Here is a 27,756-nt window from a genome sequence, read left to right on the forward strand (position 1 = left end):
ATTTTTTGATGTCCCATAATTTATTTGACCCATCCCTTAGTGTTGGAATCTTGGATGTTGTCTTTACTTTTCTTCAGCAGTCCTCTGATGAACCATCTTGTGCACACGTTTTTGCACACTTGACTGATTATTTTCTCAGGATCAGTTCCTAGAGGAATTGTCTGGTCAAAAGGTGTGCACACTTTTGGTGCATATCATCCAATATGGCCTATGGAAATTTGAATTCATTGAAATTCTCACTAACAGGCTGAGAATGTGACTTCCTGACTCTTTTGCCAACATGAGGAATGAGAAACAGAGTGTATAACATGGCTTTCTTTAGGCAGACCTGCCCCCCAAACAGGTGGTGAACAAAATTCCTTCAGCATATTGCCTGTGGATATCAGAACTCAGGGACATGCAGGTGTGAGCTGCGGGCCTGGAGGTGTCCCTAGGGCCCAGAGAGTGCCTGGGCAGCCAACAGGAAACTGGATGGACTCAGAAGGAGCAAGTGTCCATCAGGATCCAGGAATCAAAGAAGGCCTGCCGCTTAGTGAGCCAGCATCAAGAGCCTGTCACTCAGGCCACATGCCTAAGATGCGCTTTGACTCTGAGTGGGGCATTCCCCCTATTTCAGGGATAGCCTGGGAGAGAGGATCAACATTTGGGAAGTGCTTGGAGGGTGCACCAACCAAGGCTGACCCCTGAGCTGGTCCATGTGTCCACTGTGAGCACCCACTTTCTTCCCAGTGAATGCCATCTGCCTACTCCAGGAACTCTAGGGTGGTCACCAGGGCAAGGAGTGGGGGTGATAGGAATGGGTCCTGGCTCAGGCCCCACTGGGCCATGGTGCTCTTCTTGACGGCCAGACTGAGAGGGCCAGTTCAGTTCACCCAGCACATGCCAGGGTCACCAGGGCAAGGAGTGGGGGTGACAGGAATGGGTCCTGGCTCAGGCCCCACAGGGCCATGGTGCTCTTCTTGACGGCCAGACTGAGAGGGCCAGTTCAGTTCACCCAGCACATGCCAGGTGCTTGGAAGACAAAGATATGCACCTCGAGACCCTTGCTGTCTCCAAAATCTTTTCCAGCAAGTCCAGGCCCTCCTCATCTTTCCCATCTCTGAATCCCAGGGGAACTTATTTTCAGCCCCTTCCTTATTCTTACATCTCATGACCAATCTTTGTGTCCATTTATTATCTCTCCAGTGACATAAACTCCTCAGGGGCAGTGTCCCATAAGGGGCACACTAGTCATTTGGAGGGAAGCCATTGTAAACCTTGATAAGCATGAAGAAATCTACAAATGAGGAGTATTCCAGAAAAAGCCTCGGCTTTGGGGAAGTAAATAATACCAGGAGTTACTGAGCTGGACACAGCACACATACACTGGGTCTTTACAACAGTCCTGCCTGGAAGATGTTATCACCACCATTTCATGGATAAGGAAATTGAAACTCAAAAAGATGTGAAAATTGTCTGAAACCACTCAGACCTGTCTGATTTCAGAACACAGGTGGGAGGCCTGGAGTCAGTCCCAGGTCTGCCATTAAATCACAATACCTCCTTGGTCAGGTCACTACAGCACTCTGCAGCTCCGTGCCCCAGGATGCAGCTTTTTCGATGAAGTAAATGGAATTGCATCCCCCACCCAGGCTTGCTGCACAGATCATGGCATAGCATTGACAAATTTCCTGGCAGTTCATCAGAGATATGCCAATAATTGATACCTGCTACTATTACTAGTAATTACTGGGAAGCCAGTATTGCACCAAGAATATTTGTAAACCCAAGGATTTCTTCTTATTGGGCACAGAGATTTAATGAATGCTAGCGAATGGAATTGTGCAGAAGACAAACAGGAGTGAGGGAAATGCTACTGGGTAAGCAGGGGGTTAAATAAACTCTATCTCCATTTGTTTAGATGTGAATTTAAGAATAATCTATTTTACTTTGTCAGGGAAGGAAAGGCCTAAAAGGGAGACTAAAGATGAGTTGCTAAAAAAGAACAGAAGCAAAGAGACCAGAAGGTGAGTGCTGCTAAAGCTTGGGGTAATTCGTTAGGCAGGATTAGATAACTAATACATGGTGTGAAAAATATAGTTGCCTTTTGTTTTTGCATGCAAATATCTAATTGTTTTAGCACTATTTGTTGAAAAGACTACCCATTTTCCACTGAATTACCCTTGTACCATTGTTGAAAATAAATTGGCCATATATGCATAAATCTATTTCTATACTCTCTGTACTGTTATATTGGGATCTAGTTGCTTATCTTGACACTAATACTGTGCTGTCTTGTTTGCTGTAGCTTTATCATCGGCCATGAAGTCAGGTAGCACAGGCTCTCTAATTATATTTTTCTAAGTTGATTGGGCTATTCTAGGTCCTTTGCATTTCTATATGAATTTTACAGTCTGTCAATTTCCACAAAAGCGCTATTGGGATTTTCCTTGGGACTGCATTGAATAGACAGGTCACCAAGGATAACATCAAGCCCTTGCTGTGTCAGGCCAGCTCCTAGCAACACTGCAGCCCAAGTTGGGAGCACTAGGTTGGCTCCTGGATGTCAGTGACTGCTCTTCTCTTCCTTAGCTGGAAAGGTACTGGGAAAAACCTCCATAGTGTATTTTGGTAAAGGTATAGTATAATCTTTGTGGGATTCCGAACAAAATATTATAAGAAACATTCATTTGTGCCCAAGGGCCATAAACTTGATGTAATCTGAATGCAATAAATTATAAATAAATGGCAAACAGTTCTTGATGGTTTTCTCTTAATTTTTCAAGTTTTAACATAGAGCGTTTACAGGATTCACCTTCCTGATTTAGGGATGGGAGGGGGGTTGAGAAATAATTAGTAGGCAATTTTTTGGCCCTGGGACTTTTCTTGTAAATGTTTTCTTTGGCAGCCATACTCTTGAGAACAGGAAGTTACTCTCTTGTTACAGATTTAAGACTTTTCTGAGCCAAATAACAGAAAGCTGGATTAGTTCTGAAATGAAGTGGGGGAAAAAAACAACTCTAGGCTCTTGCTAGAGATTAATGACATCTTGCAAATATTTTAATTCTCCCCTTTCCTCTTAACTTGCTACCTCCTAAACAAAACACACTCAGACTGAAAAAAAAAAAAAAAAAAACTTATCACTTTGTAGCCCAACCTTAAAATAAAATATCTTTATGGTGCCCACAAATTTATGTAAACATTTTTGGGGTGTTAAAGGGAAGGAAAATAGGGCTGTCTTAAGTTGATCCTTTTTTTGTTACAAAATCCCCAATATGAAATTTAGAGCATAAAATTTAGTTGTAAAGATGCTAATTTTTCTATGATAATCACACAGATTCATAATTTTCTTTGATCTTTTTAAAATGGCTTTTAAAAATAGATAAAAGTGTTTAATCAAGCTTTGAAAACTATGCCTATATGTTGTTTGAGATGGTTGCAAACAATTCTTTAGAAATTGTTCCAAATGACAGGATTATATCCTTTGACTAGAGCATCTCTGACTATAAAACAAAGGAATTATTTCCTCCAAAAAGACTGAGTCCTCACAGAAGGGCATGCTAAGGTAGAAATAAAAAAAAATTAAATTTTTACACTTGATTCTAAAAAAAAGTTGTAATCTTAATGAAGTTTATAATCTGGAGGAACATTAATTCCGTGAATTATCTGAGAACTATTTGTGAGGATTGTTTTTAAAATTGCTTTAAATGTAAAAGTTTTTATTTTTTGCAAGGATTCTTAAAACACAGAAGGCCTTATAAAAACTTTGAGATTGAGAAGTAAAGAACGCTTTCCTGTAACAAGTATATATCTTCTACTAGTAATCTAGGAAGTTTCTATGGTATTAATTGCAGCCTCAGAAAATAAAAGAGTTGGTCTAAGTGTTTTATTTACACTTGCCTCCTGCACCCAAATTCAAATGCCCTGGTACCCAAGAAGTTTGCCTATAGTTGAGAAGGGTAGGATAATAGGGCCAGTAGCTGATGGGAGCAGGGGAGGATGCTTCCCTGGGCTATAAGAACATGCCTATCCTAAAGTCACTCAAATTCCTAAGTCTGAAAAACACTGTGCTGCCAAACACACCCATCTGTAATTTGAATGTGGCCAAAGACCCACAATTTGCCACCCTTGACTTGCATTATCTAATGTTTTTCTTTCTGTATATTATGAAGAGGATATTTATTCCTTCATACTAACTTTCTTCAGTCTGCTTGAGGTGATGCCCTTCCACATCATTCATAATAGTTTCTTGTCTTCTGCTATTTTTGACAACTTCACTTTTTTAACCTTATAAACAATTTTAAATTACTCAGAGCTGTCATCCATTAGATATAAAAATTAAATGGAGCCCAGGAATTCTAGGTGATGGGAAACATTATCCAGGGCTGTAAGACATGCACAACTATGGGAGTCCAGCAAAGGCTGATAAGCCTGGAGCTCCAGCAATGTTGGGTGAGCATTTATTTAAAGGGAGCTACTTGCTTCCTGGTTTGACTGCATACCAAATATATCTTCTCAACATTTATGAGCTTAAATAGATGCAGATGTTGCCAGAGAATGTATTATAACATTCATCATCCTAGAATCATATAATTTAAGTGTTGAGAGGCATCTTGGACTTCGGTTCAATACTCTCATTTTAAGCAGGAGGAAGCTGAGGTTCAGAAGAGTTAACTGACTTGCCACAAAGTTAGTGGTCCACAAACCCTGCCCCATAAAAACATTGTTGAGGGTTGACAAATTTTACTACCACCACCTCCGTTCTCTCATCTGGATTGCTTTAATTGTCCTATACACTATGCTTGACTATTATCTCCTCCCAATTTTCAAGAAGAAAATTAATGAGAATTTTTTTTCCTGAATAATTATTCTATATATTTCGTGGGCACCCCTTACTTCTCTCCATCTCCCCACTGTTGATGATTTTCAGAGCTGTGTTCTTTCTCATGTAAGATGGAAATTAAAGGTGACCAGACACTGATTTTGGCCAGGTCTAGTGAGAGGAGAGGGGTTAGTTGGTTTTCTCTAACTCTAGCCTGCTGCTGATCACTAGTTTATTTATTTCATGGCCTCTGATGGACATCAGACTCCAAATAGTGAGAGCCATGGTGTGCTGACACTGTAGCAGAAATCAGTTCTTTCCATCCAGTAAAAAGACAACTACCTCCTTGGTGAAACCTGAAATGATCTTATGAAATCTCATCCTGTAGTGACTTTACAAATTACCTCACTCCTCTTTTTCTGTTTTCTCATAAATATATGTGCAGACTATCTTTCCTCAACCACAAAGGAAGTGTAAACATAGTTTATCTGATGTTTTATGAATTAAATAATTTTTATAGCCAGACTTATATGATGTACTTGATGTTTTATGAAAAATCTTCAGTGAGGCCCATTTAAGTGTAGGACAGTCTGCCCTCCAGCATAGAATTTGAACCAATTCTAGGCAAAGTTTGGCTGTTATATCCTCCTACTTTCCTGCCCTACATACTCTCCAAATCCTAGAGATGAGTACTCTGGGGTCTTCCTATTATCCTAAACTCATTGATGTAATAGTCTGTCTGGTGTGTTCTTCTTCTCAGATTACTCAAAATTCTCTCCATTTTCTCCCTTTCCCTCCTGAGCAAATTTCACTCTTTGGGTGTAGGTCATCATCTCAGCCAGGCTGTTATGAGGAAGCATTTTGGAACTAAATAATACTCACATGTAAATGACTAATAGATCATTTATGTTCTCAAAGGAAGATCTTTGTTCACCATATAATCTTCTTATTGGTGGAATTTCACTCAATGTGTCAAAGGGAAGGAAAATAAGTCAAGGAGAGGGGAAGGTATTTTTAATCTTGTTTAAGATTTTATGTCTTAAACTGAGAGGAGGGGCCTTAGCTACAATGTCTATATAGTCTGTGTCAAAGATCGTGTGCTCTTTCAAGGATTTTTTTCCCAGTTTGTGAGTTTTTTCATATTTAAAAATCTTACAAAGTTTTATTATTCAATCACAATTCAGTTGGTCACATATCTAACCAGCAATCTTCATTAAATTTATTAAAAAGTAAACTTACATGAAATTTCAGAGTACCAAACATTTAATAATTTAAAAAACTATGTCTTCCCACACTATCAAGATCATAAAACACAGTGGTGGCCTGAAATGGGACATTCGTCACTAAAAAACACTTCAGCCATGTGACGGTATTAACAGAAAAGGGTTCTTTTCCACCAACTTGAACCTCACTTGGCTGAGATTTTCTCACCACAGTCTTTGTATTTTTTTTTCCCATGGGCAACTGCCCCCTTGATTAATCCCATTTCCCTTAGTCCTAGTTTTTCCAGGCAGCTGAGCAAACAAAGATGCAGGCAGCCATTTTAACGTGCTTCCTCCCTCAAGCCCTCTGGGATGGGCCGTCTGTTCATCCTGTTCATAAACCAATGGCCTGAATAGGCTTGGAGAAAGCAGCAAGGATCTTCTGTCAGGATTAATTTTAATAGGCCATAGTCTGTCACCCGGGAACCATAGCCCAGGCAAATGGCTTTAAATTACTATTTGCTGATAAAAAGGGAGATATGAGCTGAAAATTTGGTTCCTCATTTAAAACAACTTGGATAACTAATGCAAGAATTTACTTTTAGTGTGGAGTGCAGGCACTTTACAGCCGAAACCCTTGGGTAGCTGAGGAAAATCTTTTGTTGCCATGGGATCACAGTGAAATATAAAGAGGGGAAATGTGGCATTTTGTAGAAGTATAGAATTTTAGAGCTGGAAGGGAAACAAAAAATGTTATCTGTGACTTCCTAAGGACTTACGTTTAGAGCTTTATATTTCTGATTTCTGTGCAGAGAAACGTGATTCCTCTTATTGCCCCTTCTGCTTTTTTGTCTCCCTCTTTACCAATTCCTTTCTCTTTCCTTTTTTTCACTGTTTTTCTCATACCCAATTCCAGTTCCTTGTTCCTTCCCTTGGTTCCTCATCCCTCACCAGCCAGGCTCCTGTCATTTCTCTGTGAAGCTCTGCACTGGGGGGCACATGGGGTAGCGTGGTGAATGTAGCCCCTAGGCAAACAAGTCAGGAGGTCCTAGCTCTTGTCTCTTCCCTTGTAAAGTGTGAGAAGGCAGTATGGGGGACTGACTGGAAGGGATGGTTTTGTAAAATGACACACAGATGTCAGCCATTATTGTTCAATAAAGTCCTCTGTGTACCATTCATAAGTAATTTTTTTATTAGCTATGGCCATTGTTTTGGTTTGTTTAAAAATTCAGAATGTGGCTGGGCATGGAGGCTTACATCTGTCATCTCAGCACTTTGGGAGGCCAAGATGGGAGGATCATATGAGCCCAGGAGTTCCAGACCAGCCCTGGGCAATATAGCCAGACCCCATCTCTCTACACACACACACACACACACACACACACACACACACACACACACACACACGTCAGCTGGGCATGGTGGTGCACACCAGTAGTCCCAGCTACTTGGGAGGTTGAAGCAGGAGGAACCTTTGAGCCCAGGAGTTTGAGACTGCAGTGAGCTATGATTGTGCCACTGCACTTCAGCCTGGGTGACAGAGGGAGACTCTTTCTCAAAAAAGAGAAAAAAATCAGTGTGTTCCATACTCAAATGGATGCTTCCAAGAAAAATCATGGAAGAAAATAGAATTTGCTTCATACTTCTTTATGACCCTTGGTTCCCATCTCTTCCTTTCCAGCCAGCTCCCCTCAACTCTCATAGATCATATCACTTGTTCATGGAGAAAATGTTCTCCACATTCCTTTACAAACATGACTGATACCATAAAAAATATTTGGTGCAAGTTCTGTAATCTTTCTTAAATAGCCCAGCCTGGGCACTTGAGCAAGAAGGCTGGTGGCTAAAATTAAACAAAACATAACAAAACCAAAAACAGGCTGGGCACGATGGCTCACGCCTGTAATCCCAGCACTCTGGGAGGATGAGGTGGGCAGATCCCTTGAGGCCAGGAGTTTAAGACCAGCCTGGCCAACATGGCAAAAACCTGTCTCTACTAAAAATACAAAAGATTAGCCAGGGGTGGTGGTGCACGCCTATAGTCCTAGCTACTTGGGAGGCTGAGGCAGGAGAATCGCTTAAACCCGGGAAGTGGAGGTTGCAGTGAGCCAAGATCATGCCACTGCACTCCAGACTGGGTGACAGAGCAAGACTACATCTCAAAAGAAAAAAAAATGCAAAGAACAAAAACAAAACCCAAGTGTCAATGAAGATGTTGAGCAACTTCATTGCTGATGGAGTGCAAAATGGTATAGATACTTTGTAAACAATTTGGTAGATTCTTAGAAACATTCATTTACCCTATGACCTAGTTATCCCACTCCCAAGTGAAATGGAAGCTTATGTTCATGTAATAACCTATACACAAGGTTTATAGTGACTTGATTCATAATCAGCAATAACTTAAAGCAACTAAAATACCTTTCAACTGTTTAATGTATAAGTAAACTCCTACAATGGACTACTATACCCATAGAATACAACACTACTTAGCAATAAAAAGGATCAGGTTACTGATACCTGCAGTGGCATAAATGAATCTCAAAACCATTATGCTAAGAGAAAGAAGGCAGATTCAAAAGGCTACTGTATGATTCTACTTATATGACATTCTGGAAAAGGCAAAACTCTAGGACAGAAGACAAACCAGTAGTTGCCAGGGATAGGGGTTCAGTGGAGAGGCTGACTACATTTTGGGGGGCATGATAGAACTGTTCTATATCATGATTATGGTGGTCGTCACAAAACCGTATGCATTTGTCAAAACTCAGACCTGTACACTAAAAAGGGGGGATTTTACTACATGTAAACTATATCAATAAATCTGACAAAGAAAAGAAATATACAGTATTAATTTGCATGTTATTCATTTTAAAATAAATGGTATTGTTCTGCAACTTGCTTTTTTCACTTAACCTTAAGTTTTGGAGATTAAACCTTGTTGAAATCTGTAGATTTAGTTCCTTCATTTTAATTGGCGTAGTTTTCAATTTTTGCTACCACTACAAACAATGTGGCAATGAATGTTCTGACACACGTCTTCTTTAGTACATACACAGAGTTTCCTTAGGAAGGCTAGTACATAAATGCTGTGTGTTGGATTGCAGAGTAGGCACGTCTTCCAATTTACTAGATGTGACTGCATATCTTTCCTAAGTGTTTCTGCCAGTTCAGTCTCTGTAACACATGAGCTCCTGTTTCTCCAATCAGAAAGAGTTTGGAATTTTTAAGATTTTTTTACTTTGCATTTCCCTGAAGTTGAGGATCCTTTTTTAAAGCATGTTTTCTGGTTTTTCCAGTTTCCTCTTCTGTGAACTGTTTGTATTTTTCCTTTTTTTTCCCCTGACTTGTTTTGCTTATTGATGTATAAGAATTCTTTTTGTAAAGTGTGAGTTTTTGTATTCTGGATGCCAGCTTGCTGTTTATATGTATAATAGCCTTTACCCTTCTACACTACAGAAGTTTTTGCCTTAATGTAGTTAATTTACAAATTATTTCCTGTAAAGTTTGTAAAATGTGTCTTAAGAAATCCTTCCTAAACTTGTGATCATTAAAATGTTTTTCTGTAAACATTATTTTTCAATTTTAAATAGTAGTTTGTTAATTCCTCTGGAATTAATCCTCATGTCTATTGGAAGTAGGAAACTATTTATATTAATACTTTTTCCCATATACACAACCAATCTCTCTAGCACTATTTATGAAAATTCACTCTTTCCTCACTAATCTTAAATCTCAAATCAAGTTCCCATATATGCATGGGTCTATTTTGGTGTTCTCTATTTTGTTCCATTGGTCTATTTGCTGCAACAATTATATAAAATTAATAAAATGTAATTAAAAGGCCAGGCACAGAGTAGGGCCAAAGCAAAAGCTAGCTTCCCCCTCTCCTCAGTCAGCTCTCTAACCCTAAAGTCTGGTCATCAATGAAGTCTTGGTTTTTCTAAAAGAATGATGCTGTTTGGCTCCCTTGTTGGTGATCTTTATTCCCACTGACTTCATCTGGTCCAAATCTCTGGCCAGCCTCTCCTTTAAATTCCCTTTTGGTACTAGCTCCCCACTAATCATCAATCTGCTGCCTGCATACCCCCAACTTGGCCCACTGTCACTATGGCCAAGTCTAGGCATAGAGGCTGGACATGCTTCTGCATTGCCCCATAACACCCCCACCCCCTCATTCTCCAGCAATCCCCATGTGGTGGTCGGGCCATTTCTCATGCTGAGAGGCCCAACGAGTGTGAAGTTGAACACTTTCAGTCTTTGTACATTGACACTAATGTATCCCACATTAGTAATCCAAGTGAAGGAAGCAAAATTAAATTTCTTAAAGAAAAAAAGCCTGGGTGTGGTGACTCATGCCTGTAATCTCAGCAGTTTGGGAGGCCAAGGCGGGCGGATCGCTTGAACCCAGGAGTTCAAGTCTAGCATCGGCAACATGGCAAAACCCTGTCCCTACAAAAAAATTTAAAAAAAATTTAGCAGGGCGTGGGACACACACCTGTAGTCCCAGCTACTTGGGAGGGAGGCTGAGGTGGGAGGATTGTTTGAGCCAAGAAGGCTGAGGTTACAGTGTGCCGACATTATACCACTGCACTCCAGCCTGTGCAACAGAGCAAGACCCGTCTCAAAAAAGAAAAAAAAGGTCAGAATTTAAGAGAGGAAGAGAGGGTCGAAGGAGGGAAATACAAATTCAGTTTTGGACAGGTTGAGACTGAGAAACCTTTCAGACATTCAGGTGGTAAGGCCTTTACCCTGACTCTAATTCTAGTCCCAGAGCAAAACTCCAAAAGACTCCTGTGCTTAAAAGCCTGGAGAGATTGGTACCTTGGAATTTATGGTAAGAGAGAGTTTTAAGAAGGAGAAACTGCTCAACAGAGTCAGATGCTGTGAGAAGGGGGAAGGACTAAGACATATTCCTTGAATCTGACAGCCATGAAGGGATCCATGGTGCTTGCAAGATGGTGAAGAAATGGAGTCAGAGAATGTGGACAATTCTTTTAGGACGCGTATCTCTGAAAAAAGAAGGCAGGTGGAAGCTGGGGGCAGCTTTTAACTGCTTTATTGGGGTATAACTGACGTGCTATACACTGGACATATTTAAAGTATACAGCGCAATAAGTTTTTTTAAATTTTCTCTTTTTATCTCTAGAAGTAAGTTTTGACTTATCAAATGATTACACCCATATAACCATCACCACAATTAAGGTATTGAGCATCCCCGTCACTCCCAAATGTTTCCTCCTGCCCCTTTGTCATCCTTCCTCCCAGCCTCTCCCTGCCACCCCACAACATCTGATAATCACTGATCTGCTTTCTATCACTATAGATGAGTTCGTATTTTTTACAATTTTATATAAATGGAGTCATACGGTGTGTAATTTTTTCCTGGCCTCTTTCTCAGTATACTCGAGATTCATCAGAGTTGTTGCATGTACCAGAGTATTCGATTATATGGACAGACTACAACGTGTTTATCCACTTACCTACTAATGGATTGTGTCAAGTTTTGGGCTATTACAACTAAAGCTGCAATGACACTTATGTGCAAGCCTTTCTTTCATTTACCTGTTTCTCTTAGGTAAATACCTAGCAGAAGAATGGCTGGGTCAAACGGTATATTTTAAGAAACTGCCAAACCGGTTTCCAAAGAGATTGTACTATTTTGCATTCCCATTAGCAGTGTATCAAAGTTCCAGTTGCTCTATATCCTTTACAACACTTGGAATGGTCAGTCTTTCTGGTAGGCATGTACTAATATCTCATTGTGATTTTATTATTTATTTTTTCTTGGATATAGAGTCTTGCTATGGTGCCCAGGCTGGTCTTGAACTTCTGGGCTGAAGCAATCCTTCCACCTCAGCCTCCTGAGTAGCTGAGATTATAGGCATGAGCCACCATGCCCAGCTTCTCCATGTATTTTTAATTTGCATTTTCCTAATGGCTAATAACACTGGTCTTCTTTCATGTGCTTATTTTTCACTTATATATCTTCTTTGGTAAACTGTCTTTTCAAATCTTTTATTCCCTAATCTGGAAAGTGGTGCCCATCACTTCTACCATATTTATTAGAAGTGAGTCAGTTAAGTCCAGTCAACATTCCATGGGAGAGGATTACATTGAAGTGGGACACTGGGGGCCATCCTAGAGGCTGTCTACCACGTGTGGCTTCCCATTTCTTTTAGGGTAAAATCCAAACTCTATATCCTGGTCTACAAAGCCCTGCTAGATCTAGCCCCAGCCTTCCACATTGCCTTTTTTTGTTATTTGAACATGCTAAGCTCCTTCTCCTTTTATGGCCTTAGTATCTTCTCTTGCCTCTACTTGGGATGTTTTTCCATCAGATTTTCCCACAGTTGATCATTTGTCATTTGAAGTCCCAGCTTAAAAGTTACCTCCTCAGAAAACCCAACCTCAGTCACCCAATCAAAGTAGTCTACCAGTCACTCCTTATCAAATCACTCTGTACTAATTCTCTATGTGACTCTTAGTACTGATAGAATAAAAGTTTCAATGTAACAGGAAATTTCTTTACCTCATTCATCATTATATCACCAAATCCTAGAATAGCGTTTCACTTGTGATAGACGCTCAATAAATATTTACTTACTGAACAAATGAATGAGATCTCCAAAGAAGCAAGAACAGATGAGATCCATAGTATAGCTGAAGGGATTAACCTTGGATAAAGTTCCTGTTACTACTGCTGTTTAATAAACGACCCCAAATTTAGAAAAGGCATGGTGAAGATGTCTCTGCTCCACAATGTCTGAGGCTTCAATTTGGATGTCGTGAAGGCTGGAAGTGACTGGACAGTTGGGGCTGAAATTATCCAAAGTTTTGCTCACTCACATGTCTGGTGGTTGATGCTACCTGTTGGCTGAAACTTCAGCTTGGGATGATAGCCAAAACATCTACGCAAATGCAGACTTCTTCATGGCTTGCTTGCTGAGTTCCAAGAGTAAGCGCTTCAAGAAAGCTAGGTAGAAGTTGCATCACCTTTTGTCATCTAGACTAGAAAAATCACTTTTGCTCTAGTTATAAGCACGCCCAGATTCAAGGATAGAGAAGAATAACCCCATTTCTTGACAGGAGGAGTGTTAAACTCACATAGCAAGAAGAACACATTTAGGATGGGAAATATTGTTGCTGCCATTCTGGTCAACTCCAACTATATCATGGCCAGTTTTGTGGCCATTCATGCCCCAACAATGACAATCAAAGCAAGAAAACAGAGGAGAACAGCCTGGAAATTCTAAACATTTATGTTTATCAGTTTTACAATTGATTGTCAGTTTTTATCTTCAACTAGGTAAGGACAAGTGGAAATCACTCCCAGGTCTTGTTTTTGTTCAGTGTGTTTGTGTAGCTTCGTGGCAGTGGGATGTCTATAGGTCATCTTGGCAGCACCTCACGTGACTAATGAAATTTTCCTCTCCCTTAATTCTGTTTTGAATTTTCCTTCCTTTCAAATGCAGCCAAATTTATTAGTTTACTCTGAGAGCAACATTCAGGAGATTAATCCAAGTACCACTGGAAAAGTGATTCATCTTTTTAATGAGCATTGAAAAACACAAACAAAAAAACCCCAAAACACTTGCCCAGATTCATTTTTATAACAGATGGGCTCTTTGACAGGCAACTGGAATTCTTTAGCAGAGATTAGCTGTCTGTGGTTTGTGGGCTCCATTTCCTTTCAAGTGTTTGGTTCAGCTGCAAACAGGTATAACCTGTAGCACTCATTGTTTCTCTCTTTAGTCTTCATTTCTCCATTGTTAAATTTCTCCATTTTATATCTTCTTCTCTAGACACTGCTGTGAAAATTTGTGTCCTAGATATTTATTTTTTGTTTCATAAATTATAAAAGAATACTTTGCTTATTTTCCTTTTGAAGTGTAAATAGGCTGCAAGTAGTCTGCTTCTGTTGTAGAGTGATGTTTTCCACTTGCCATGCTTCTTGGTTACTGACAAAATTAGACAGTTTGTGCTTGGATGCTGGTAGGAATTCAGATCTGTATTATGATATCTTGAAGCCCTAAGCCATACTGTATAAAAGATTCTATCCCAAACCACTGAAAAATCTACACAGTAATTATGATTAATTATATAAAAAGCTTAAGATTTGCATATAAGAAACATTTCATTAAGAGAAAGAGGAATATGGGGGAAAGGTAGAGAAAAAAATATGAGAGAAGGAGATTGTGTCAATTACTACATGCTATGTTCCTGAGGGGAGACAGAAAAAGTACAATTATAGCTCCCTCACAGAAAGGACTTTACAATTTTGTTAGGAAAGGAAAAAGAAATCTCGATGCATAACACAATTAGAGAAGTATAATATGCTTCATGCAGTGAGGTTCCAACTTTAACTAAGCCCTATAATTGTGCTCAAAAGAAAGAGAAGTTTGGTTTGGAATAACATAGGAAGGTTCAGGGAGGAGGTGAGACTTCAGCCAAGACTTACAATTGGCAAGGGGAGAAGAGACAGCCTTCCACAAAAGGGTAACAGAAGGGGGCAAAATTCTGAGGCCTAAAAGAAAGGCATCCTTGCTTTGGGGACACCTGTGGCCTACAATCAGCACATGGGGAGTTCACTACTGTGGGAGAAATAAAGGCCTCCAGCTGGGGTCCAGGGGTGGGGTGAGGGAGGCTTGCGGGGTGCTTATCACTGTAAACCAAAAATAAAATTTGAAGGTCCACCCTCAACCGTCTGAATGGACTTCCTCCTGTAGTCCAAGGTCCTCCAAATTTAACCTAAAAGACTGGCTTAGGCCATGATGGGAAGCGGAGGTCAGACATGCCTCATTATGCCCTTCTTTCTTTTAGAATCCAGGAAAAGCTACACAGCATTTAATATCAACACATACCTTGAATCTGATAAGAAACACAACTTACTTTCTCTGAAGCCTGCTAACTGGAGGCTTCATCTGCATGATAAAACTTCGGTCTCCACAAGTTCTTATGCTAAGCTAGACATTCCTTTAAATCAATTACCAATCAGAAAAAAACTTAAATTTACCTATAACTTGGGAGCCCATCTTGCCCCACACCCGCTCTGCTTTGAGTTGTCCCACCTTTGTGGATTAAGCCAATGTTTATCTTAAATGTATTTGATTGATGTCTCATGTCTCCCTAAAATGTATAAAACCAAGCTGTGCACCAACCACCTTAGGCACATGTTCTCAGGATCTCCTGAGGGCTGTGTCACGGGCCATGGTCACTCATATTTGGCACAGAATACATCTCTTCAACATTTTACGGAGTCTTTTTTTTTTTTGTCAGTACCACAGACAACCACCTGACTCGAGGACCTTACCTATTTCTCATTCAGCCAATGCTGGAGCAGGTTATTAACGTCCTTGAAAGCAAGTCTTATACAGAGAAAACTTATTTTGATATATTAATGAATCTGATCAGAATGGACCAGATTGGGGGGATAGATAAATGGTTGCAATTGTGCTCCCTGGAATAGCTTTGGAGTTTACCTAGATCTTCTGTCTCTTTAGGACAGAGCTGCTTGTGTTTATATAGCATCTTACACAGCATTGAGACAACTTCAATTTCCTATATCAAAAAATCGGGGGAGGGCGGTGGTTTTGGAGGTTATGGGGGTGTTCAAACCTCCCAAGTGACATCTGCTGTGACTGCATGTCTTCCTACTCTTTCCACTGGGATGCACCTCTGGTAGCTGAACTATAACGAGAAGGTAAAAGCTGTGTCCAATACCTATTAAGCTGCCTTCTTCTCAACAGCTGGGGAGGTGGGGGGGGGGGGGAGTCTTTTCAACAGTTTTACACATTTGGAAATAGGCCTAAAGTGAAGAAGGGGATTTTCAAATTGGTGTGTTGGAAAAGGGGCTGGGCTTTTGAGTTTGAAATCTGGTGCTGTCACTTACTGGTTTTGTGCCCTGGGACTATTTATTTCAGTTTTCATGCCTCTGTTTTTCTATAGGCAAAGTAGAAAATTCGAAAAGGTCCTCAACGAGTTTGTACAGCTGCTCCCACTCCCTCATCACCTCTTGTGGGCCTTTGGAAATGTATGTTGGAGGAGACATTTTGGATTGTTGCAATGACTTGGGAGTGCCATAGCACCTAGCAGGCAGAAGCCAGAAACACCAGATGTCTTAACAATGCTTGAGGCGGTGCTACAAATGAAGTCCTTCTCCAAATGCATTGAGCCCCAAGAAAAATCGCTGATTCTGAGGAACCTTCCAACTTTAACAATTTCAGGACGTCCCTAAGCTGAGCTAGGAGGCACCACGCACAGGCCGGAGGCACCACTCACAGGCCAGAGTCTCCCAAATCCTGTCCCGCACTCTCTCCCACCTTATTAATGGCCAGCTCATCTTTCAAGTTTCGACTTGAATTTCACTTCTCAGAGATATCTTCCCAGGTGCCCATCCCAAAGTTACTATTATATCATAATTTGATTCTCCCTCCCCCTATCCCCCCGCCAACTCTGTAAACCCCAAGTATAACACAGGACGTTGCTATTTGTTGACTGACACATAGTGCTTGGTGAGGTCACGGTGGCGCTGAATACTTTTTGTATAAACCGACGAACAGCTGATGACCGCATGAAAGCTCACACAAGGGGAAAGGGCGCCAAGCCGAGGCGCCGGCGTCATCCGACGTAACTTCCGCCCTTTAACACTCCTGCGGACGCCCCCTTCTCCCGGTCCGTGTTTGTTTCCGGAATTTCAATAAAGCTCGATTCGGCTCGAAGAAGACCCCGTTCTTCCGGGAAAATGGCGACTCCCGCTCGTGCCCCGGAGTCACCGCCGTCCGCGGATCCGGCGCTAGTAGCGGGGCCTGCCGAGGAAGCCGAGTGCCCGCCGCCGCGCCAGCCTCAGCCCGCGCAGAATGTGCTCGCTGCCCCGCGGCTTCGAGCCCCAAGCTCCCGAGGACTTGGCGCAGCGGAGTTTGGTGGAGCTGCGGGAAATGTTGAAGCGCCAGGAGAGACTTTTGCGCAACGAGTAAGCTGGGGTCCCGCGGAGTCTCCGCCAGGCTCCTTCAGCTCGAGCTCCCTGGGCGCTCCCCTCCCCTCCCGCACTCTGTTCCCTTCCCTGGAAGGTGACCTTGACTCAGTCACATTCGCTTCAGTCCTACGGGCGAGTGGACGGAGGGCTTGCTGCGGCAGAGCCGTGCCTCTTCCTGGCCAGGCACGTATGCCTGCGAGGATAGCTCGGATTGAACGGCTACCTAGCGTTGCAGGGAGTTAGTAGCCCCTGGTCGGTTTTATTTACCCGGGGACTGTGGTGGTTCCATGAGTCTGCATTCTAAACCCTTTTGTCGCCCGCACCCCTAACCCATAACAAATTGTCAGCTTCATCTCTGGATTCTAAGCTTACAGGAACCGTAGGAAATGGGAAGAGTGGGATATGAAGAGGGGTTTATTAGGCCGGGAAAGTTCGACCCTCATTCAGCTGGCTGATTGAACGGATTTTAGCAAGGGAGCCACGTAATAAAAGTGATTTTGTTTTTTAGGCAGCTTTGTTCAGCAGCTTGTTGCAAAAGATGGTTTGAAGGAATAAAAAGCAGAAGACAGTAGAAGGATATTTTCAGAGAGGCTTCCCACGAGACACTTGTAAGAAAGTGAGCTAGGAAGGGATTGGGAGAACTTTTAAGCATGGACTAATTTAAATGCAGTTGACAGAGATGGCTGAAGTTTCCAATCTGTATGGAAGACCACTAGCAAAAATAGGAAAATTCAGGGAGAGGAATAGATCCAAGGTTGATTTTACTTAGGGTGTGCAGAGTTGAGAGGAGAGCAGGACAGACATTTGGTTAATCGAAAACCAAACATTTAAAAGCTGGAGAAGTAGTCATGAGGCTCAAGAAAGAGAGAACCCTGGAAAAATACAGAAAACAGGAATTTCAGCTGTAGAGTGTTGTTAATAGTTGAAATTGTGGGGATGAATGTAGTGTCAAAAAGAACAGAGGACTTAAGGTGTAATTTTTTCTCTCCATTTATTGTATAGTTAAAGAAAAGGGAATCAGAAAAGGAACTCTGTCATCCAGCAGAAGGGACAAATAAATAATTGGTTGGGATCAAGACACGTGTTTTGACCTTGTGAGAATAGGTTTTGAATGTATAGCAGTGAATTAACTTTTTGGTCTCAGGACTCCGTTATACTTTAAGAATTATTGACATCCCAAAGAGCTATTTTATGTGTTGTATCTAGCGAAATGTATTTACTTATCAGAAATACATCTGAAGTCTTTAAAACATAAGCATACACAAGCACACATTCTATTCTAGAACAATGATGTCATCACATGTCATGTAGCCTCTGGAAAACTCCACTGTACCCATGCGAGAAAATGAGAGGGAAATAATATCTTAGTAGTATTATGAAAGTAGTTTTGACCTAATAGGCCCATCCCCACACTCCACCCCATCCCCAAATTTTGGAGATTGCACTTCAATGACTGCTGGTTCTTGGAATGTCTTATGTGATTATTATATGCTTAAAATACTTTTGCCGAAATTCTAATTTGCTGAGACAAATGAGGCATATATTCCCCATTCTTCCTGCATTCCCTTGTTTTTTGGGCTATTTGGATAATGACCATTTTAATTGTTTTATTCTTGTTTTGGGGCAGTTAGAAATCAGATATTTGACTTAAAAATCAGCTTTTCTTTCTTTGAAGATAATGCCTTGCCTTTTTAATGTTATATCTCAAGTTAAAAAAATGGCTGTAATGTAATAGTATTCTTTTCCATTTGACAGAAAATTCATTTGCAAATTGCCCGACAAAGGTAAAAAGATCTTTGACTCTTTTGCCAAACTGAAAGCTGCCATTGCAGAATGTGAAGAAGTTAGAAGAAAAAGTGAACTGTTTCACCCTGTTAGTTTAGACTGTAAGCTAAGGCAAAAAGCAATTGCAGAAGTTGATGTGGGTACAGATAAGGCCCAGAATTCTGACCCGATACTTGATACTTCATCACTAGTTCCTGGATGTTCCTCTGTAGATAACATCAAGTCATCTCAAACCTCACAAAACCAGGGACTTGGACGTCCTACTCTTGAAGGTGATGAAGAGACTTCAGAGGTTGAGTACACAGTGAATAAGGGCCCAGCTTCCAGCAATAGAGACAGGGTACCACCTTCATCTGAAGCTAGTGAGCATCACCCGCAGCATAGTGTTTCAAGTCAAGCAGAAGATACTTCCAGCAGCTTTGACAACCTGTTTATTGACAGGTTACAGAGGATCACCATTGCGGACCAAGGTGAACAACAGTCAGAAGAAAACGCAAGTACTAAGAACTTGACAGGCCTTTCTAGTGGGACTGAGAAGAAACCTCATTACATGGAAGTGCTAGAAATGCGAGCCAAAAACCCAGTGCCCCAGCTCCGTAAATTTAAAACCAATGTGTAAGTACCCTCGGAAACAGGCCTGTAACAGGAACGTGATATTTGTTAAACTCAAAAAGTTACGAGAAACTGGGTGTGTTGGTGCTTGCCTGTAGTCCCAGGCTACTCAGGAGGCTGAGGTGGGAAGACAGCTTTGAGTCCAGGAGTTGTAGACCAGCTTGGGCAATATAATAAGACCTTTTCTCTTAAATAAGTCAGGAGAATGCTCTATTCTGTGGGCTTTGTATGAGAACGACTTGTAGTTAGGAAATAACATGTTGTGGCAACACTGAGACCAGCCTGGCTGGAGTAGAAGATTCATGTTGAAAAATATTTAGTTTTGAAACCAAATAATCGACAAGGTCTTAAATAGCACATGGGGGAGTGTTAAATTTTAGGATGCTTAGCCAGTATTTCATAATAAACACAGAGTTGGGGAGAATTTATTATGACTTCTTTTTTTCAGAACCATTTTTTAGTGTACAGCTTTGATTAGTGTACTATCAAAGTGTACTCTCTTTGATTAGTCTGTGAACTAAGGGTAAAGCAATTGCAGGAGCTGATGGGCTTTCCAGCAGAAATTATTTGCATGCTCACTGTATGTAAGCAAGCAGCAGGTGTTGTGGGGACACAATTAAGTCAAGATTCTTAAACTCCTTTGCCTTTTTTGATGTTAAATCTCAAGTTTAAAAACATGGCTGTAATGTATACATGTGTAATGTAATACAATACCATGTTCTTCAAGGAGTTTAAGAGCTACATGAGGACCCAAGGTTTACACACTTGGAAAAGAGTTAAGCTACATAATAATAACAGTTTCAGGGGGAAGGAAGCTGAGAAGAGGTTTGAAAAACTGTGAAAATAGATTCAGGCAGGATAGGCAAAAACTCTGATCAGTTCCTTGCCATAAATTTGTTTCTGAAATTTCAGGAAAAGTAAAATCTTTTTGAAAATAATTGCTATTTACTTGCAGCAAATGTAACATTCAACTCAGGTAACTGGTACCTTCTTCCTATATTGTATTTACAAGTATGTAACATCAAAGTTAAATCACTACTACCTTTCTTTGAAAAACAGAAAACCTCGAGTGAAAAGTACCTAAAACATGCTTCTTTTTTGTTAGACTTTAATTCTACCCCAGCATTCATTTTAACCTCAAAACATTTTATTTCTGCTGTATAGAAAATCAGGATTATACTACATTAACGTGATCAAGTACTTTCTTGTGTACAGTGGGGTATCTTTCTTCACTTCCAGGATGACATTTTAGAAAACTAGAACCGTCATCTAGTCAATAAATAAAACAAAGAATACATTAATCCCAGTTCTGTATTATGGTCATTTAGCTGGGAGTGGGAGAGAGGTAAGGGAATAGTGAAGAGGGCTACCAAGAATTCAGGAAGTTTAAGAGACAGGGAGCCTCCTGTATAAGTTAGAGGAGAGCAGGAAAGGCAGGGCCTTGAGGAGTCCTTAGGCCATAGACAGGTAGGGATTGAGAGGGTTCCGTGTGAGAGGTGGCTTGGAGGTTGGAAGGTGGGGTCAGGTAGTGTCCTTTGGGTCCTTTCTGCTCTTCCTTGTGCATACTCTTCTGGCTTCATGTATCACCTGGATGCTGGAGGCTGACCCCTGTGCACCTCTATCCCAGGTCTTCCCAGAACTTTAGGTTTGCATAGCCAATTAACCATGAAACTTGATCACTTGGGTGTTCCCAGGTACCTCAGCTTAATGATGTACAAAGTGGAACTGCAGTTTCTTTCCAAGGTAATTTCCATATTCCCTAATAGTGCCACCACCTTCTCGGTTTTCTTCCCCTAAGGTATCTTCAATTTTTCTCATCTCCATATCTGCTAGCCACGAAGACCTCCTTATTTCTTTGATCTTCATCTCTATAATTGTTCTTCATCTTCTGTCGAAGTGAAGACTCTCATCTCTCTTGGGCTGTAATTGTGGCCCCTTCTACCTCTAGTCTTAACTACCAGTCTATCTCCACTGCTGCCAGAGTGAAATTTGTAAGATGGAAATCCGAACTTGTTACGGAGAACTCTTCATTGCAGTCTGGGCCTAGGCTACTTCCCAGCCCTCTTTCTCGCTGTCTTTTCTGTGTAGCCAGAAAAGCTGAGTCTGTCTACCTTCTGTACTTTATCTCACTCCCCTTGCTGGGATGCACTTCTCTCCTTATTTACATGGTAAGCAGTTATTATTCCAAGACTGTTCAAAGCTTTTTCGAAACTTTTCTTACAGCCTCCCTGTCTCCCACTAGAACTGGCCATTTCCTTATGTTCCAATGTATCTTGCTGAGATATCTATCACAGTACCTCTGGTATTGTATTGCACTGAAACTTTACATGTGTATTTCTTTCTACTGGGCAATAAGCCCTTTTGCAAATGTTCTTTGAATAAATGAAAAAAAACCAAAAAACTCCAGATGAAATACAAGGTTTGAATAAGGAAGGAAAAGGCAAAGAGCCTGTATGCACACAAACACACCCCTATTTGTTAGAGCAATGAATACTGGTAAATTACTTACTGTTACCTTTGGAGGAGAATTAATTGCTAAGGTAAAGGCCATTTGTGTGAATGTTTTAAATGTGTCTACAAATAAAATAGTCTGATTGTATAACACAAGTTTTCCTTTCATCAGGTTACCTTTTCGACAAAATGATTCATCTAGTCATTGCCAGAAGAGTGGGTCTCCTATTTCCTCAGAAGAGCGGCGGCGCAGGGATAAGCAGCATCTTGATGACATCACAGCAGCTCGGCTTCTACCACTTCACCATATGCCCACGCAGCTGCTCTCCATAGAAGAATCCTTGGCACTTCAGAAACAGCAGAAACAGAATTATGAGGTATTTATTTTTTTTTCTTGTCTGTTTGTTGGGTGCTGCTTACATAAGCTAGAATTTACTCCAGGTTCAAGGAGGAAGGAATGGAATAGAGGGGATTAGGTGCTTCCATGAGCTCAGATCTATGCCACTAGTTTTCAGAGAGTCACAAAGTTGCTAGAACTGCAGGAAGTAGCTAGAGATGATCACAGCTACCTTCAACATTAAAGTGGTGATTTGCCTGGAGATGTGGGGAGACTTGTAGAATTTCATGTCTTAAAGCTCATTTACCTGCCTGTTCCTGTTAGGATAGTAGTAGCATCGCATCTCTCCCTTTCACCTTGTAAAACTCATGTGACAGCTTCTCAGTGGTGGACTCAAACCCAGACCCCTTGTTAGAGAATGAGGAGAATGTAGTTCCCAGGCTTCCATCTCCTGCAGTACAGGGGAGGGCATAGAAGGAGTGGGAGGTTAATGTTGTGTAGCCAGCAGACAGTGAGACACTGCTTTAGAGCATAATCCGCAGGCCCATGTGAAGAGAGAAATATCTCCTGCTTTTGGCAGCTTTATCAATTTTGCATAGCACTTTGTTTCCATGTGTTATGCATTGAACTTCAAACATGTATGTTGAGAGTTTGTATACAGAATAATGGGATGGGAGAAAATAAGTGTGAAGGACCATAGGGGAATAGAAAAGTTTAGAAGTATTTAGTAATAATTTTAGCCTCCAGGAGAACAGTATCCTGTCTCACTTCCTAGGTATTGATTAGCTAGATTTTAGTCAGGTACTAGTGCACCAACTAGTATAACACCAGACTGTTCAGGAATTCGAGACCAGCGTGGGCAACATAGCTAGACTTCATCTTTACCAAAAAATTAGCCGGGCATTGGGGCATGCAACTGTGGTCCCAGCTACCTGTGGGGCTGAGGTAGGAGGATTGCTTGAGCTCAGGAGGTCGAGGCTGCAGTGAGCCGCAGTCACACCACTGCACTCTATACAGCCTGGGTGACAGAGTGAGACCCTGTCTCAAAAAAAAAACAACAAAACAGGCTGTTAATCTGCCTTGGCTTTTCATAAAAGCCTTGGCATGGATTGGCATTTTCAAGGTGCTCTTTTTGAAAAAAACCATTTTTCTTTCAGTGCATTAAAATGACTGTCTAGTTACGGCTGTAGCATTGAGGAAGTGTTTACTGTCTCTGAGCTCTTAAATACCTGTCCTAAGATATTTTTAGGTTGAATTAAACCCTTCATCTTTAAATTGTTTTTTTTAGCAGAGAAGTTGTAGTGGTAATAGCTCCCACTTTTACTGACCCATATTCATGGCTTGAAGAGGAGGACATCAAGAAGTTCAAGAAAGCATGAGAAAAGGGAAGAACTGAATTAGGAATGACATTGCCACCTACCATCAGTTGGTGGTAAAGTCCTTGGGAGTTTTTAAGTACATTGCCAGTGTCTGAAATTTACTTGGACTTTTTATTGGATACTAGTTGCTGTAGGACTTTATTTGGAGAGGAATAGTCAGCTTTTTAGTATTAATTTCTTGATTTTCATTTTGCCATTGAAATGTAATTCCCAAGTCTAGAAGTCATGATTGTAATTAGGGAAGAAGGTTCTGTCAGTTGTAGAAATCTAGACAGCATTAGTCCTTTTTTTTTTTTTGAGACGGAGTCTTGTTCTGTCACCCAGGCTGGAGTTCAGTGGCGCAGTCTCAGCTCACTGCAAGCTCCGCCTCCCGGGTTCACGCCATTCTTGTTCATTCTTGTGAACCCGGGAACACGCCGGGTTCACAGGCACCCGCCACCACGCCCGGCTAATTTTTTGTATATTTAGTAGAGACAGGGATTCATTGTGTTAGCCAGGATGGTCTCGATCTCCTGACCTCGTGATCCGCCTGCCTCAGCTTCCCAAAGTGCTGGGATTACAGGCGTGAGCCACCGCACCGGGCCCCAGCATTAGTCATTTTTGACATTTGATAGGTCAAATTGTTATGTGAGTGTGTGTATACATGTGCGTGTGCCCACATATTTAACGCATCTGTATTTATAAGTATTGTAGTGCTAAGCTCATTACTCAGTTTCTTATATAGAGGAGTGTATTTCAGTGCAATGTTGTATATTAATGGAGGTCAGTAACTTCAACTGTAGCAGGCTGGTGGCTGTCAGAAGCATTACCCAGTTGTGTCTGATAGGGCACAGCCATCAGGCTTGTATTGCCCAAGGGAGCACTCAGTGAGGTGTCAGTGCCCCTCTTATTGCTGATTCTAGGTAACTTCCCATTGAAAAATCGTAAGGAAGAGATGTGAACGTGTAACTTTGTGCTTTGCTCTTTGTTTTAAAGGAGATGCAAGCAAAGCTCGCAGCGCAAAAATTAGCTGAAAGACTGAATATTAAAATGCGGAGTTATAATCCAGAAGGGGAGTCTTCAGGGAGATACCGAGAAGTAAGGGATGAAGATGACGATTGGTCCTCTGATGAATTCTGAAGATAATCTCCTAAATCACTGACGTTGAGATGGCATCATCTTACATCAGACTTTCTAACTAGTATCAAGATCAGTGTCAGATATTGTTGAGGGAAGTAATTTTATAAAGTTACACAAAGGTAGTTATAAAAAAAAGCCCAGTTTGTCTTTCAGAAGATGACTTTCATGTGCTTGAAAAGTTTAATATTTGAATATTGTGTTTAACCACATGGTATTAAAATTTTGCAATATATTGTGTATTGGTCTGATATTTTAGTATATAGTAGAACATACTTTTTTTTTCTTTAAGCCAAATGAAAAGAGGTAACTTTGCTTTTTTCCTTTTTCTTACCTATCAAATAGCATTTATTACATGTCTTTCAGTGAAATACTTAGTTGTTTCAGGCACCTAAAATCAATTAGGAAGACATAGTTCCCTTCTTTTTTGGGTAATGAAGGGAGCAGTCTAAAGAATTGTATGCATGTTTGCATGGGGTTATTGAGACATTGGATGTGAAATACCTAGGAAGACATGCATGGAGAATGCTTAACAAATGCTCTTCTCCTTTTTCTGTCTTCCCTTAGGAAGAACGTTATCTCTCTTCTGATTAGGAAGGACTTCCCTTTTGAGTAGATGCTGGAAAGTGGAGGTTTTTTTTGTTGGTTGGTTTGTTTGGTTTTGTGGGTTTTTTTTTGAGATGGGGTCTTGCTCTGTCGCCCAGGCTGGAGTGCAGTGGCAGGATCTCGGCTCACTGCAACCTAGGTGGAGGTCTTTTTAAATAACCTCATGTTACTTCAGGCAAATCTGGTACAGGAGAAGCCCAAGCTAACTGAGCTGGGTGAAGGCTTGTGCATCACCTGGCTTGAGTTCCTTGCTGTCACAGATGATAGGTTCATGTACACAACATTAATGTTTGATAAGGAAAGCATTTTTTTTTTTTTTGTTAAAATTGAATTGTCAGTACTTTACTTTTTTTCCCCCAAAGAGGTATATATAGACTGCAGAAACTTCAGTCCCATATATAAACGTTCATGTCATTTTAGAGGATTATATGGTTGTCTCCAGAGAAATTAACTTACATTATCAAAAAATTTGTTGTCTAATACATTGGAGTCTTTAAAAGTGTTGAAGAATAAAATATTAATTAGAACAACTTCAAATGCTGAGGTGATGTTTTACCGGGACTTAATTAAATACAACTTTTTCCTTTCGAAAAAGACTGTTCACATTTGCTTCCAGGTGTAATTATTGCTTTCATTCCTTACCCCCCTCAAGCAAATGTGAAAAGTATACTGACCTAAGATTCTCATTAGTTTTAGTTCTTAAAACGAATAGTAAATGATTTCACAGCGTAAAATTTGATGTTATTTCTGGAAGCTGGATGATATGGAAGAGTTCATGTGCCTGGACACACAGTTCCCTGTAATCCTGCCATCTAGGGAGATAACCTCTGTTAACATTTTGATGTTGTGTTTTTGCTTATTTTTCTATGCATAGTTATGCATTTATATTCTCAAAAATGAAATCATAATGTACATTGCTTTGTGGTCTGCTCTATATATTGTCAACATGTTCCCATATTAAATATTTTGCTTTTTAGACAGCTGTAGGATATTTTATTTCATGGGTATACCATAACTTTAAGATTTATTTCCTATTCAGCAATTTGATTATGTATTATAATGTAATCTGTAAATAGTGATATGATTAACATCTTAATCACATCCATAGAAAATGACTTATTTCCAGAAGATACCGCTCTAAAAATGAAATTGTTAGGTGAAAGTGTTTTTGAGAATTTTTATATATATTACTCACTGCAGAGATCATGTTCATTTACATTCCCATTAGCAATATATCCAATGCTCAGAATTGAAAATTACTACTTAAAATCTTTGCAAATTGAATAATTACAGAGAAGGGCTACATTTAAAATTTGTATTTGTTTTTCTTACTTAGTGAAGGTTTTTTTTTTTCATATTCATTGGCCATGCTATATTCATTCTTTTGAGAATTGCTCATTCATATTTTTTCTGTTGCTTGCTTGGAGAATTTGCTCTTTTTTTGGCATATAAGTTCTTAAGAATGTCCGTCCTTTGTCATATATTGTAACTTTTTTTAGCCTTATTTGTCATTTAACATAGTTTGTGATATTTCAGTATAGAAGTTGTTTTCTTTAGGAGTCTACCTTTGTGTATGTGCTTGAAACTATTTTTGTAATCCGAGAATGGATAAATGTCCTTATTTTCTTCTAGTATTTTCTTATTTCACTTTTACACCTGTCTTTAAAAGGAATTTAAATTTTGTTTATATACATTAACTAAATCAATACAAGTTTGGGGTGAAAAGGAAATTTTTAATCCATCTCAAAGGTATTTGGATATATTATATAAGGTAGGGATTTGATTTTATTTCGAAGAATTTACCAATTGGTTCAGTATGTGAAACCACCATTTCCCCTCTGATTAGTAATGCTATTTTTATAGAATATTAAATTCTTATGTGTCTTTTGTGTCTTAGGCCAATTTCTGGGCCTTCTGGGTTTTTTCTACACTGTCAATAATTATCGCTTTAATTGGTGTTAATATTTGGTAGTACACAGGTTCTCCCTTGTTCTTTTAAATTTTGTGAAATATAACTTACAAATAAGTACTTAAAACAGAGTTTAATGGGTAAAGCAACAGCTGTGTAATCACAAACTAGATGCAGAGGAGGTCTTGCCAGCACTCCAAAATCTCTGTGTGTCCCCTCTTGACACTCACTGTTTCCCCCAGAGCTAACTATCCTGACGTATGGTAATTCTCCCTCTGTCCTTTTAAGAATTATTTTACCAGTTATGTGTATAACAATATGGTTTACATTTTGCTCACTTTTGACTTATATAAAAATAGAATAATACTATATGTTGTGTTTGGTGTCTTTCAACATCGCATATAAGATTCGTGTCACATGGTGTGTTTCATTCATATTCATTGCTGTATAATGTGCTATTTCATTAATACCGCTATTATTCCACTTTGATGAGTGCTTTGAGATTTTCAGTTTTTGGCTATTATAAGTAATGCTTCAGTAAGCATCTTTGTGTACATAAACATGTTTCCATAGGATGTGTACC

At 40.2% G+C, this 27,756-nt stretch overlaps 1 protein-coding gene across 2 annotated transcripts; it reads left to right on the top strand.

Moving 5' to 3' along the window:
• The first annotated feature begins 16,634 nt into the window (after nt 1-16,634).
• POLR2M (RNA polymerase II subunit M) lies at nt 16,635-27,542 on the top strand. Of its 2 annotated transcripts, none has more exons than XM_009429220.5 (4): nt 16,635-16,975; nt 18,734-19,378; nt 21,999-22,203; nt 24,518-27,542. In XM_009429220.5, exons 1-4 carry the CDS (start codon nt 16,863-16,865, stop codon nt 24,659-24,661), a joined length of 1,107 nt encoding a protein of 368 aa, XP_009427495.2. In that variant the 5' UTR covers nt 16,635-16,862; the 3' UTR covers nt 24,662-27,542. The 2 variants fall into 2 exon arrangements, with proteins under 2 accessions (XP_009427495.2, XP_009427496.2); XM_009429221.5 differs by having other exon boundaries at nt 16,685-16,975; nt 19,205-19,378.
• Nucleotides 27,543-27,756: the final 214 nt, after the last annotated feature.

Source organism: Pan troglodytes, chromosome 16 (genome assembly GCF_028858775.2).
Source record: "Pan troglodytes isolate AG18354 chromosome 16, NHGRI_mPanTro3-v2.0_pri, whole genome shotgun sequence".
NCBI lineage: Eukaryota > Metazoa > Chordata > Mammalia > Primates > Hominidae > Pan > Pan troglodytes.